Source organism: Schistocerca cancellata, chromosome 5, assembly GCF_023864275.1.
Source record: "Schistocerca cancellata isolate TAMUIC-IGC-003103 chromosome 5, iqSchCanc2.1, whole genome shotgun sequence".
NCBI classification, from domain to species: domain Eukaryota; kingdom Metazoa; phylum Arthropoda; class Insecta; order Orthoptera; family Acrididae; genus Schistocerca; species Schistocerca cancellata.
Genome location: NC_064630.1, coordinates 57,470,738 through 57,485,840, shown reverse-complemented (window position 1 = coordinate 57,485,840; position 15,103 = coordinate 57,470,738). Strand labels below are relative to the sequence as shown.

General features: G+C 44.4%; 1 protein-coding gene across 1 annotated transcript in view; it reads right to left on the bottom strand.

Moving 5' to 3' along the window:
* Positions 1 to 13,170, bottom strand: part of LOC126188362 (LIM/homeobox protein Lhx2-like) — a 241,166-nt gene extending 227,996 nt beyond the window's left edge. Inside the window, exon 1 of the mRNA XM_049929961.1 lies at positions 12,971 to 13,170. Within this exon, the coding sequence (XP_049785918.1) occupies positions 12,971 to 13,170 (200 nt within the window). The remainder of the gene's footprint in view (positions 1 to 12,970) is intronic.
* Positions 13,171 to 15,103: the final 1,933 nt, after the last annotated feature.

The following is a 15,103-nucleotide window of genomic DNA, read 5'->3' as shown; positions in this document are numbered from 1 at the left end:
GCCCTCTCGCCCCTGTGGCCTCTATTTGCGTTCGCAACTGCTGGTATGTGTAACTTGCTGCAACCCGGCCCATGCCTGGCTGTAACTCATGTTCCAAATATCGCACAAAACTAAGTTTCCCTATCCTAAATGGTGGTGCCGCTACAGTGGTCTTGGTTTAGGCCTTGGTTTAGCTATGGTTGTCCTTTCGCATTTCCACTTCACGATGACAACACCAATAGCCGATTCGGGCAGCTTTAGAAGGGCTGAAATGTCCCTGATGGATATGTGCTCAGTTGACACCTAATGGCCTGACCACGTTCGAAATCGCTGAGCTCTCTTGAACGACGCATTCTACTGTTACTGCTTCTCTTCTGTCACCACAGTACTGCCCGCCTCCTTTTATATTGACGGGACCTTTTTTTTTTTTCACTTGCCGCCCTGATTTTACGACCCACCACCTAAGTGCTTAAGGTGTGTCTATTTTGACCACTTGGCCGCTACGACCGGTGTGCGGATGCTGATGTAGTTGATGAAACTCACACCAGTTCCCGCATCCGGCCGCACCGTTGCCCGTGTCCCGCCACGTGGAGGCGGGTCTGTGCTTTTTTTTTCTTTTTTCTTTCTATACTTTGGCAGCTTTCCCAAAACCGATTTAACAAAATTTTTCAAAATTAAATTTTGGATTAGAAGAAGGAAATACAAGGAATAGTTTAGACTGAAGAGGAGAAAAGACGACAGGAAAGGAAGAGATGATAGTCCCACCACCGTAGGGGACTGAGGATGAGCGCATTGGGATTTATCTTCAAGCCTCTGATCCTCAGTCTCCTAACCTTAGCCTAGGAAGTTCTATTCTATTCTATTTATGGCGATTGATATCTCTATTTATATTCCAGCTGGTTATTTATATACAGGTTTAGAGTGCCGTGGTAGCTGATGGCAATTGCGACGGTGCGTCGACACTGTTTATGCCTAATTTCATACATTAATCTATTGTCCGTTGCAGGACTACTTATATAAGTCTATTGCATGTCAGTTGTTTTATATTGAGTCTTAGTTTAGCTCTTCCACACTATGGTGTCTGTCTGGGTGCTGCATATAGGTTTATTGTCTGTGTGGTCTTCCGTTCCTGTACTCTTTGTGGCATTCGTCAGAAATTTTGTCTGTTAGTGCGTTCAGTATGTCCCAAAGTTCAGGTGTTCTGATCGCATCGTATATGTGTTCCTCTGTCTGTAGGTGTTGTATCCCAGGTGTGATCCTGTGCTGTCTGTATTTCCCGCAGAATAGGATCGTGTGTTCGGGGGTTCCCATACCTCCACATGTACACGTTGATGTGTCTCTAAGACTCACGCGATTTAAGTGCGTGGGATAAGGTCCGTGGCCAGTCAAGAAATGCACCATGCCGCGGCTAGGATCGGCATGTTTCATTCTTAACCTTTCCGTTATGTTCGCCACACGTGACATGTGGTGGTAAATTCCGCACTACACAGGAATGTACTAATACTTTTGATCAGATAGTGTGGAGTAGAAGCCGTGCGGAGTATCCGCGCCCTTTGAGGCGTCATGTCATGGACTGCGCGGCCCCTCCCGCCGGAGGTTCGAGTCCTCCCTAGGGCGTGAGTGTTTGTTTGTTCTTAGCATAAGTTAGTTTAAGTAGTGTGTAAGTCTAGGGACCGATGAACTAAGCAGTTTGATCACTTAGGAATTCACACACATTCGAACATTTTTGTAGTGTAGATCTCGGCAGACAGTCTTCCGTGACGATTAAGATGGTGCTCATCTTCGAAGGCGATAATTTTTATTCAGATTACACGCAGCTTACAAAGAGAGCCCTTTTCTGCGGTATCGCAAGTGTTCGGTGAGTCAATAAGGCGTCTTCCTCCTCCGCAGGCAGTGGCGCGCCGTGGTAATGAGTGCGGGCCGTCGTGCGCTACCGTGTGGTTACCGGCTGACCGCCCCGCAGCTAATGGCGGTCGCCGGCGACCAATCGCCGCGCCCCTAATCACGGGTCGCGCCTCTCATTAAGATAATGACGGAATCCTTGCGCGCTCCTCGGCCGCCGACAAAAAGACCAGCGCCGGGCGCCGTCCTAATTGATGGCGCGCACCGCCCCACCGCCGGCGGCAATTTGTCGCCCCATCGGCGGCTCGCGCGGGCGTCGCGACGCCGCGGCGGCACCTGGCGCCGGCGTTCTCGTCATTAGCGCCCCGCCCTCTGCCTTAAACCGCGAAGAGGCATTTGGCTCCTCTGTGCTCACCGTGCGCCGTCGCGCGAGCTGTAATTTCGACACTCGCCGTGCCGTCTTCTACTGGGCGTACAATAGAAGAAACGTTATTACGCTCCTTGAAAAAAAAAAGTCTTCAATATGGACATTTTAAAGTACGCTTCTTTAGAGGAGCGGCAGAATGACTAGAATTCGAAGCCAACGAGGGAAGTTCTTGCTTTGACAGTAAAAAGTGATTTGTGTATTGAAACCGAACAAGGCAGTGCAATGGACTCTCATTTGGTAGAACGACGGTTCAGATTCACGTCCGAACACCTGCATTCAGACTTACTTTGGTACCCCTGAACTTAAAATTTCCCTTTCGTTCGTACACGGAGATTCATAGATGGCGTCCCACTTGCAGCTGAGGGCGGCAGAGACGCACCATTAAACCGTGCTCACACGCACCGAAGCCGCTAACGTTGACGTGGACGCGGACGAGGCATTTGACCTCACGACAGACCTCACACGAGACGAGCTGGTTAACGTACACTACTGGCCATTAAGATTGCTACACCAAGAAGAAATGCAGATGATAAACGGGTATTCGTTGCACAAATATATTATACTGGAACTGACATGTCATTTCATTTTCACGCAATTTGGGTGCATAAATCCTGAGAAATTAGTACCCATAACAACCACCTCTGGCCATAAAAACGACGTTGATACGCCTGGGCATTGAGTCAAACACAGCTTGGATGGCGTGTACATGTACAGCTGCCCATGCAGCTTCAACACGATACCACAGTTCATCAAGGGTTGTGACTGGCGTATTGTGACGAGCCAGTTGTTCGGCCACCATTGACTACACGTTTCCAGTTGGTGAGAAGTCTGGAGAATGTCCTGGTCAGGGTAGCAGTCGAACATTTTCTGTATGCAGAAAGGCCCGTACAGGACCTGCAACATGCGGTCGTGCATTATCCTGCTGAAATGTATGGTTTCGCAGGGATCGAATGAAGGGTAGAGCCACGGGTCGTAACACATCTGAAATGTAACGTCCACTGTTCAAAGTTCCTTCAATGAGAACAAGAGGTGACCGAGACGTGTAACCAATGGCACCCCATACCATCACGCCGGGTGATACGCCAGTATGGCGATGACGAATACACGCTTCCAATGTGCGTTCACCGCGATGTCGCCAAACACGGATGCGACCATCATGACACTGTAAACAGAACCTGGATTTATCCGAAAAAATGACGTTTTGTCATTCGTGCACCCAGGTTCGGCGTTGAGTACACCATCGCAGGCGCTGCTGTCTGTGATGCAGCGTCAAGGGTAACCGCAGCCATGGTCTCCGAGCTGATAGTCCATGCTGCTGCAAACGTCGTGGAACTGCTCGTGCAGATGGTTGTTGTCTTGCAAACGTCCCTATCTGTTGACTCAGGGATCGAGACGTGGCTGCACGATCCGTTACAGCCATGCGGATAAGATGCCTGTCATAACGACTGCTAGTGATACGAGGCCTTTGGGATCTAGCACGGCGTTCCGTATTACCCTCCTGAACCTACCGATTCCATATTCTGCTAACAGTCATTGGAACTCGACCAAAGCGAGCAGCAATGTCGCTATACAATAAACCGCAATCGCGATAGGCTACAATCCGACCTTTATCGAAGTCGGAAACGTGATGGTACGCATTTCTCCTCCTTACATGAGGCATCACAACGACGTTTCACCAGGCAACGCCAGTCAACTGCTGTTTGTGTATGAGAAATCGGTTGGAAACTTTCCTCATGTCGGCACGTTGCAGGTGTCGCCACCGGCGCCAACCTAGTGCGAATGCTCTGAAAAGCTAATCATTTGCATATCACAGCATCTTCTTCCTGTCGGTTAAATTTCGCGCCTGTAGCACGTCATCTTCGTGGCGTAGCAATTTTAATGGCCAGTGGTATATTTTGCGTTCTCAGCGCTCTCCAGTGGCAGTTGTCGGCTTTCTTTGGCTCGTAAACCACACAGTCTTCTGTATTAAAATAGAAACACCAACACCGTCCAAACAGGCCTTTAAGGCCCAACGGTACCGCCCGGCCGCCACGTCGTCCTCAGTACTTAGGCGTAAACGGATGCGGATACGGAGGGGCATGTGGTCAGTACACTGCTCTCCCAGCCATGTTCAGTTCTAGTGACCAGTGTCGCTACTTCTTAATCAAGTAGCTCCTCAACTGGACTGAAAAGGGCTGAGTGCACCCCACCTTCCAAGAGCACTCGGCAGACCCGGACGGAGACCCGTCCAGGTGCTACTCAAACCGGACACTGCTTAACTTTGGTGATCTGGTGGGAACCGGTGTTACCACTGCGACAAGGCAATTGGCTGTGTATTGAAATGGACACGCATGAAACAGCTGCGTTAACTCTATTACCGACTGTCGAAGAAGAGCCAAGAAAATAGTGAAGAAGTAGTGTCTGGACTCGTCGATGGCTTGTCAAGTCAATTTCTGTTAGAATACTACATAATACTGTACAATGATCCGATATGCATACTAATAGAAGCTGTTCGTCAACTCAGTTGAATTTTCGTTAAGGTGTAATGTCTACTAATATCAATCTGCACCCGCATAATATCAATTTTTCGCCGGCCGCTGTGCCAGAGCTGTTCTAGGCGCTTCAGTCCGGAACAGCGCTACAGTCGCAGGTTCGAATCCTGCCTCCTGCATGGATGTGTGAGATGTTCTGAGGTCAGTTGGGTTTAAGTAGTTGTAAGTCTAGGGGACTGACGACCTCAGACGTTAAGTCCCATAGTGCTTGGAGCCATTTGAACCATTTCTTCAATATCAATTTTTCGATGCTGCATCGACTAACAAATCTCTAAAATAGTGTACATCATCATATAGATTCCAAGATCGAGATTCGTTTTGTAATTTGGTCCGAATAGAAGAGGAGATTTTCTCGAAGCTGCTCAGCATCATTGGTTGGTTGCCTGATTTGGGGGACGAGTCAGAACAGCGAGGTCTTCAGTCCCATGGGATTAGGGAAGGCTGTGGAAAGAAGTCCTCGTGGCCTTTCGAAGGAACCAACTCGGCATTTTACTGAAGCGATTTAGGGGAATCACAGAAAACCTAAATCAGCATGGCCCGACACGAGTTGCGAGTTCAGTGTGCTAAATAATGCGCCACATCGTTCGGTAGCAGCATCATTGAAAAAGACATTTACCGGCAAGATACAAACACGATCCAGCCCATAAACCCAGAGGAAGGTACAAACATTTTACAGAAAGTTTCATAGTAGCTGGAACTTCCAATGTGCAACTTAAGCTTGCTTTCAGACGTAAACTGTCATTCTCATTAAGATATCTGGCCACTCAGGAAACAGTTCAGTCGTTGGTCTTTGCTAGAAGAATTGCCGCAAATACATTATTTATAATAAATATCATCGACTGTTGAGATATGCCGGCCGCGGTGGTCGAGCTGTTCTTGGCACTTCAGTCGGGAACCGCGCGACTGCTACGGTCGCAGGTTCGAATCCTGGCTCGGGGATGGATGTGTGTGATGTCCTTAGGTTACTTAGGTTTAAGTAGTTCTAAGTCTAGGGGACTGATGACCTCAGATGTTAAGTCCCATAGTGCTTGGAGCCATTTTATTTTTTGAATTTGTTGGATATTCGCTTTTGGAGTTGTCTCTCCTTACATGTTTTGTTGAATTGTTTACATTGTTTTATATCCCACTTTATTATTCAAAATTTTCTATTCTACTTTTTCTCTATTTGTTTCCATATTTTACAGATCTCAAGACGGTTGTAGAAGACAACCGAAACAAACTTTCGTGCTTTAATTGTATAAGGAAAAAAATGGGGTCTAGACATTAAAATATTGTTTCAATTGAAAAAAAAACTATTGCGTAAATTTCATGCTAAGCGATGGAAGAGTACACTTCAGACTAAGAAGTTAAGAGTAATGACTTGTCGCTAGTTGTTGGAGAAGTAAAAATTTGTTTCTGTAGGACTGTACTGTTGTGGTCGCACAGAAGGATGTCTCCACTTGAGCGCTGAGTACAAAGAGGGGTCTGAATCTGTAGTTTCTATTTTGCGCATTATGCTACGAGTTTGGTATGACGGTCATCGTTGCGATCGCTAGTTTTTCAGGGATGCGATATCAGTTCACTCTCTTCGGAAGCTAGTTATTCCATTTCAGTCTTTTCAGCCAGGCTGTTGCTCTCAATATGAACTCTGGCGACCTCACTGGTGTTTGAAGCTATTCTTTTGCATTCGTCCTGTAATTTACTAAACATACTTACAGTCACTGCTCGTATTTGTGTATTATTTGCATAAGTTTTCATTTATCCAATACACCCACCTGTGCCAAGGTTAGATTTCACCATTAGAATCCTTTATCCAAGTATTTAATGTTCGGTTGTTTATATCAGTAGGTAACTCACGTGGTTTGCTTTCCGATAATAACCTAATTGCCCGCATCTCGTGGTCGTGCGGTAACGTTCTCGCTTCCCACGCCCGGGTTCCCGGGTTCGATTCCCGGCGGGGTCGGGGATTTTCTCTGCCTCGTGATGGCTGGTTGTTGTGTGCTGTCCTTAGGTTAGTTAGGTTTAAGTAGTTCTAAGTTCTAGGGGACTGATGACCATAGATGTTAAGTCCCATAGTGCTCAGAGCCATTTGAACCGATAACCTAATTGTTTCAGTGAGCACTGGTTTCTCTTATAGATCAGATGATCTCGTTAACATGTGTATATCGATGGTGTAGTATCCATATTGCCACACTTGATTGGGCCATTCGTATTAATTACTGCTCGGGGAGACATTTCTGCTGCATGACCTTATCATTTTCTTTAATTAATTTGCATGATCATGGGGTACTTCCGTTCTCTATAGGTCACTAGAGATTGGACTATGACTTCATAGAGATGGGCAAAATAGCACAACCGACTCTCCTCGCCAGTATTCGTGTTAGGAAGTCCTCTGGCTTGACCTGACTCGACTGCAACATGTTTGCTGCTGCCTCTCTGTGGCGAGCGTTTTAGGTGGATGTGAGCAATCGCGGAACACAGCTGTAGACACCATTTGCCTTACTCTAAATGTAGAGCAAGACGTTAGCAACTGATCTACGACTGTTTCTCATTTTGTTATACATTGGACTTGAGCATGAGGGCTCAAATTCCTCCTGCAATACCTGGTTCTTCACAAAGAGATGGTCTTCCACTTGGTCATTGATTGACCACATTGGAAAGGGTCTGTGCCACCTAAGAACTATGACATACGATGGTACAATGTTGCAGAACACTTAACACGAACTCAGCACGGATTGTTGCAGCATTCTTCTCCTTTAATGGCAGGAAACGAATCGCCACACGATACTCCAGTTTACAAACAAGCCTCACGAATAGCCCAGAAAGCTACAGCTCACGTTTCTGGGACGTGCAAAGAGGGTCAGGCTCTAACCGAATGCGTCTTGGGGATTAAAGACAAGGGCTGGCGAGCCAGCTAACCTGGAATGTAGTTTTTAGGCGGTTTCCCATATCTTACTATGCGAATACAGGGCTGATATTCAGGTCTAATTTATACATTGATAAAACACTGCCACACTTGATAAAACATGAGAACTATACATAGAGAGATAGGATACACATATCCATCAGAGAGAGAGTTCTGGCTTCAGGGAAAGCATCTGGCATCCACACTGCACTAATGTTGTCAAAACCTATACATAATAATGCTGATCCTGCAGAGAAAGAGGCCAAGGCAAGAGGAAAATAATTTATAAAAAACAGCTACCAGCCACATGTATGGTTTAAAAAGGTTTATTATCTTCAGATCATGACCGGTTTCGGATTTTTCTTTACAAATCCATCTTCAGATGGCAGTTACAAGCATTCTAAGTTGGACCTAGTTTTATTTTTGTTATTCGTTTGCTGCACTGGGAAAGAAAAGAAATATTTTTGTTGTCATATCGGTAATGGTATTTTTACAAAAGATTTACTTCTTTTGCAAAATCTGATTGCTCATGAGATAGTTTTCTGTTTTAAGCTTAGTAAACGTGCAGGTTATTGTACTTACGAGCTATGTAGTTCTGCCTGACGAAATATTCGTGCGTTTATGTTTTCAAGCGCAAACTTAATACACTTTTCAATATGCACTATGTGAGTGCTATTCCAGTCAATGGACGTCACTTTCAACCTCATCATCTTAATTACACACGCAGCACACACGAATAACGTTTACAAAACGTGGCCCAGCTTCATATTACAAACGAGAACAATATTTGCAAAGAGCTTACAGTCATAACGATGTTAACTTACAGTTGCTGTATAGTCGATATAGGTACAGTAAAATATCTCTTTGGTATTCTATGAGATTAATCTAAAACGGAATAAATAAAATTACATACAAATAAGACACACTCTCTCAAAAAACAAAAGAAAAAATTGCTAGCAATAAGTCTTTGCAACAAGCAACAGCCACAATAACTATGAAAGACAAAAAAATCAGTAAATTATGTAGCCCTACCATATATAGGCCCACTTTCATACAAAATTTCCAACCTATTTAAGAAGAAGAATGTCAAAATCAGTTTCTCTACGAATAACAAACTCCAACAAAGAGTCATACACTCACTCCCACACAATAGCGTACCCCATAAAAGATCTGGAATTTATAAACTTAAGTGTAACAACTGTCCTAAATTCTACATTGGCCAAACAGGTAGAGCTTTTGAAACAAGATTCAAGGAACACCTTGATGCCCTACGTCTGAAAAACCTAAGCTAATCTGCTTTTGCCACCCATCTTGCAGAAAACAATCATATAGTTGAGAATATAGAAAACAACCTGCAGATATTACACCTTAAAGACAAGGGTTTCACATTGAATCTCTTAGAGGAGATTGAGATTCATACATATAAAAACAGCTTCCCTGATCTCATTCTGAGTGAACAGACAGAGGCAGTTAACACCCCCTTCCTAAACAACTTTGAAGGAGCTTTCACTTTTTTAAAATAACTTAAGCCTAATATTCCAGTAAAAACATTCAGTATACAGGCCCCCAAAACTGCTTATATGTCACTGAAACATTGCATAATGTAAACATGTGCATTGCTTATCATGTCATATATTAGAATTTATCTCCTAAAATTGTAACACCTAATTAGTATCACACAGTATTTCTGTACTGCATATAATGTTTGTAATCTTATTTGTATGTAATTTTATTTATTCCGTTTTAGATTAATCTCATAGAATAGCAAAGAGATATTTTACTGTACCCATATCGGCTATACAGCAACTGTAAGTTAACATTGTTATGACTGTAAGCTCTTTGCAAATATTGTTCTCGTTTGTAATATGAAGCTGGGCCACGTTTTGTAAACGTTATTCATGTGTGCTGCGTGTGTAATTAAGATGATGAGGTTGAAAGTGACGTCCATAGACTGGAATAGCACTCACATAGTGCATATTGAAAAGTGTATTAAGCTTGCGCTTGAAAACATAAACGCACGAATATTTCGTCAGGCAGAACTACATAGCTCGTAAGTACAATAACCTGCACGTTTACTAAGTTTAAAACAGGAAACTATCTCATGAGCAGTTAGATTTTGTAAAAGAAGTAAATCTTTTGTAAAAATACCATTACCGATATGACAACAAAAATATTTCTTTTCTTTCCCAGTGCAGCAAACGAATAACAAAAACAAAACTAGGTCCAACTTAGAATGCTTGTAACTGCCATCTGAAGATGGATTTGTAAAGAAATATCCGAAACCGGTCATGGTCTGAAGATAATAAACCTTTTTAAACCATACATGTGGCTGGTAGCTGTTTTTTATAAATTATAAACCTTAGTACAACAGCCACGTTTATAAACATGTCGACTTTCGACAAAATAGCGGAAAAATAAGTATATCACTGGATTGCCTGATTTTATTTTGGGTCCTCTAGAGGCGTGCTGTGATATTGTGCAATAAGGATTTCGATGTATACCACAACTGGAAACACGTACCCGCAAACAATACACGAAAAATTAACGACGTTACCAATTTTTTTTTCAATCTGATAATTAAAACGTTCGAATTACCTCTCGTATGTATGTCTAGCCACAATTCTATTGATTGTCGGAGTCACTTTTGTGTGCCAAGGATTATAAATCTACACCTTAGTGTCGTGTAGACAATGGGGGATCGGACCAAAATTCGTGAAGGATGGTTCATGAAAAGCGACGAATCCCTGGTATTTAGCGGAGAACAGTAATACCTGGACATGCTGCTATTCAAGATTTACACAAAATAGCAAAGAGACAGAAATACTGATAAACATTGCCGGCCGCGGTGGTCTAGCGGTTCTAGGCGCTCAGTCCGGAACCGCGCGACTGCTACGGTCGCAGGTTCGAATCTTGCCTCGGGCATGGATGTTTGTGATGTCCTTAGGTTAGTTAGGTTTAAGTAGTTCTAAGTTCTAGGGGACTGATGACCACGGATGTTAAGTCCCATAGTGCTCAGAGCCATTTGAACTGATAAACATTGATACACATGTGCACGCACGCTCGCTCACCTCCCTCCGCCCACACACCCATCCACCCACCCACCCACCCACCCACACACACACACACACACACACACACACACACACACACACACATTTCGAAAAGAATAGGAGAGGTGGAGGGACAGGGAGAGATGCGTATAAAGTTTAAGGTTCGCGGCTGACCAGGTTTGTTTTATTAGCGCACTCGCGCTGCTGGCTACACATTACACGCACGAGGAGGGCTTACTAGCGCATTGTTGTCCATACGTCAAAGGCCGCGGCTTATTCACGGCGGGTAGCTGCGCCCCCCGACTGGCCGCGGTTTCAATAGCAGCTGGTCGGGTCCGGTCACCACCATCGCGCACCCTCCTCGGCCGGAGGTGCGGGCGCCGACAAAAGGGCCCCGTCCAGAGGGGGAGTGGCGGCTCGGGAGGAACACCACACAGTCTGACAGGCAGGCGCGGGGCTCCGGCGACACGTGCTGCTGTGAAATGGCCGGGGGGAGTGACTGCGGGGACGGTTTATTTGCTAGGAACTTTCGTTCACCATTGTACAATACTCTGCCTTCACTGTGGTACCTTTCACGTCGCGTATTCGCACGCGCATCGACAAGCACTTGCACTTCTCAAAGATCTATGGTCAATTACCGTCTGTTAGGGCAGTACATCTCTGAGTGGAAACTATGAGTCATGTCTCACAAGGAGAGATTCCTACTGGTCCCATCGACTATCTTTACTGTGATGTAGATTAAGATCCCAGGTATCACACACTGCAGTCATTCACCCTGGTGGTCCCACATTTGCAAGTAACTTACGAAAGAAATAATCGGAATTTTGTGTCACGCTCAATATTACTGTAAAAATACGTTATATAACGTGGTTGCGTGGTGTGACGGCTGCGACAACAGCTTCATGTGCAGGAGGTTGTCGGTTCGAATGTTGCCGGGTCACAGCTTTTTTATATTTTTAAATCTGTTTAGAAATTACTTTGATCATTATTTTTATTTAATTAATTGGTTGAAATGTATTTTTTTAATTTCTATTCTTTTGTCACATCATTTTAATCACCGTATTGACCTTTTAAAAAGATGTTCAAATGTGTGTAAAATCTTATGGGACTTAACTGCTAAGGTCATCAGTCCCTAAGCTTACACACTACTTTACCTAAATTATCCTAAGGACAAACACACACACCTAGGCCCGAGGGAGGACGCGAACCTCCGCCGGGACCAGGCGCATAATACATGACTGCATCGCCCTAGACCGCTCGGCAAATCCCACGCGACCTGAACCTTTTAATTTGTTTCATTTTTTCTGTATATATCATTCTTTTTCCAAACGGAATTTTTGTGAATATGAATGTAATTAGTTTTATTTATTATAATAATCAATTATTTGAAAATTCCGATCCATCAATTAAAAAAGACGAATAATCTATTTATATTTATGCAATGGCGTGAAAAGTGTATATTTGTTACGAGATGTGCTTTCTTTTCATGGTAATCGTCATACAAACATTTAAAACATAACCGAGATACCTATTGCACTATGGATAAAACAGCGCAAATGAAAATTTAAATGAAAGACGGGCTTATAAATAAAACGAAATTCACGCAAAATGAGAAATAGTTATAATGAACGCAATAACGTGAACGAAAACAGGGCGATAAACTAAAAGAAATTAAATAGAAATTAATACATAAAATGAACCCAAACCAATGAACAAAAGTTTTAAGTGGAGAAAGAATTATAGGAAGAAAAATGGCCGGCCGCAGTGGCCGAGCGGTTCTAGCCGCGACAGTCTGAAATCGCGCGACCGCTACGGTCGCAGGTAGGAATCCTGCCTCGAGCATGGTTGTGTGATGTCCTTAGGTTAGTTAGGTTTAAGTAGTTATAGGTTCTAGGGGACTGATGACCACAGCAGTTAAGTCCCATAGTGCTCAGAGCCATTTTTGAATAAAAACGAGAGCAAATGAAGAAATTGCTATTACGGTTAAATTTAGATGACAAAGAAATGGAAATAAAAAAAATTATATTCAAACGAATTAACTGAATAAAAATAATGATCGAATAATTTAGATAGAGATTTAAACATAAAAAATGTGTACCAAACCAGATTCGAACCGGAAACCTACAGCAGCTGAAACCGCTATGCTAGCCACTTCACCACACAATCAGGCTAGATGAAGGAATAATTTTAAGACTACTCAGTGTCACACGAAATTCCAAATTTTTCTGTAGTCAGTTACTCGCAAAGAACGTCCTACCAGGCTGAATGGCTGCCTTGTGTGATAGCTGTGCTCTTAACCTGTTGGAGCTTTGGCGGGGCTGAGCCAAGAGCGGCGGTGGAACCTTTTGCCGAGGCTGCGTCTGCAGACAAACGCTGGCAGAGCGCTACGCCCTTGGAGCCTTCTACTTGCTGCTGCGATACAGGAGTGCCCGTTCTGCTTCGTAGAACGGCTCGCATGCTCGCGTTGGCTTACATGATTGTGTAGTTTGCAGATTAAACAGCAGCAGATTTCTTTTCGGGATACAGTTTGCATTGGGGAAATGAAAGATCTTTATTCGTCCAATCAGCTTTCAGAATTCGCGACTCATGTGACAAGGTGGTCACTCCCCTTGCCAAAATTTGCTGGGGAGCAGAATAGACAGTCCTCTTAACATTGGATAATGTATTGATTTGCTGCCTTCTATTATGGCAACATCATCTATGGCAACGGGCGAAAGAAACTTTCGGTAAACTCCTCCATTATACGAGGTGCATTCAAGTTCTAAGGCCTCCGAATTTTTTTCTCCGGACTGGAAAGAGATAGAAACATGCGCATTATTTTAAAATGAGGCCGCGTTCATTGTCAATACGTCACAGAGATGGCAGCACCGTACGACAGATGGAATTTTACCGCCAGCGGCGAGAATGAGAACTGTTTTAAATACTTAAAATGGCGACGTTTTCCTTACTTGAACAGCGTGCAATCATTCGTTTTCTAAATTTGCGTGGTGTGAAACCAATTGAAATTCATCGACAGTTGAAGGAGACATGTGGTGATGGAGTTATGGATGTGTCGAAAGTGCGTTCGTGGATGCGACAGTTTAATGAAGGCAGAACATCGTGTGACAACAAACCGAAACAACCTCGCGCTCGCACAAGCCGGTCTGACGACATCATCGAGAAAGTGGAGAGAATTGTTTTGGGGGATCGCCGAATGACTGTTGAACAGATCGCCTTCAGAGTTGGCATTTCTCTGGGTTCTGTGCACACAATCCTGCATGACGACATGAAAATGCGAAAAGTGTCATCCAGGTGGGTTCCACGAATGCTGACGGACGACCACATGGCTGCCCGTGTGGCATGTTGCCAAGCAATGTTGACGCGCAACGACAGCGGGAATGGGACTTTCTTTTCGTCGGTTGTGACAATGGATGAGACGTGGGTGCCATTTTTCAATCCAGAAACAAAGCGCCAGTCAGCTCAATGGAAGCACACAGATTCACCGCCACCAAAAAAATTACGGGTAACCGCCAGTGCTGAAAAAATGATGGTGTCCATGTTCTGGGACAGCGAGGGCGTAATCCTTACCCATTGCGTTCCAAAGGGCACTACGGTAACAGGTGCATCCTACGAAAATGTTTTGAAGAACAAATTCCTTCCTGCACTGCAACAAAAACGTCCGGGAAGGGCTGCGCGTGTGCTGTTTCACCAAGACAACGCACCCGCACATCGAGCTAACGTTATGCAACAGTTTCTTCGTGATAACAACTTTGAAGTGATTCCTCATGCTCCCTACTTACCTGACCTGGCTGCTAGTGACTTTTGGCTTTTTCCAACAATGAAAGACACTCTCCGTGGCCGCACATTCACCAGCCGTGCTGCTATTGCCTCAGCGATTTTCCAGTGGTCAAAACAAACTCCTAAAGAAGCCTTCGCCGCTGCCATGGAATCATGGCGTCAGCGTTGTGAAAAATGTGTACGTCTGCAGGGCGAGTACGTCGAGAAGTAACGCCAGTTTCATCGATTTCGGGTGAGTTGTTAACTAGAAAAAAAATCGGAGGCCTTAGAACTTGAATGCACCTCGTTGTATGCTTCGTCTTGTTCCTAGAACCATGAAATCAACGAGCACCAACGCACCGTTAGTGGAAGCGCCTGCTATAACGGTCACCATACTTCAACAGATGTTGTCCGATAATTTTCTCTTTAGTCAGTCTTCCATATTCGATTGTGCCTCCCTCAAGTCGGCTGTTCGTTTCTCGGCGCCCCACAGACGAAGGACGAAATGAAACCCGTTACTAATTCGCAGCGATGAGAAATAGCGACATAAATTTCCGCTAGTCTTACAAAACTCGAAACTGCCTTGCTTTCGCTGGCCGCTTCGTACTTTCTTCAATCCAGTCCCGGTGACGTG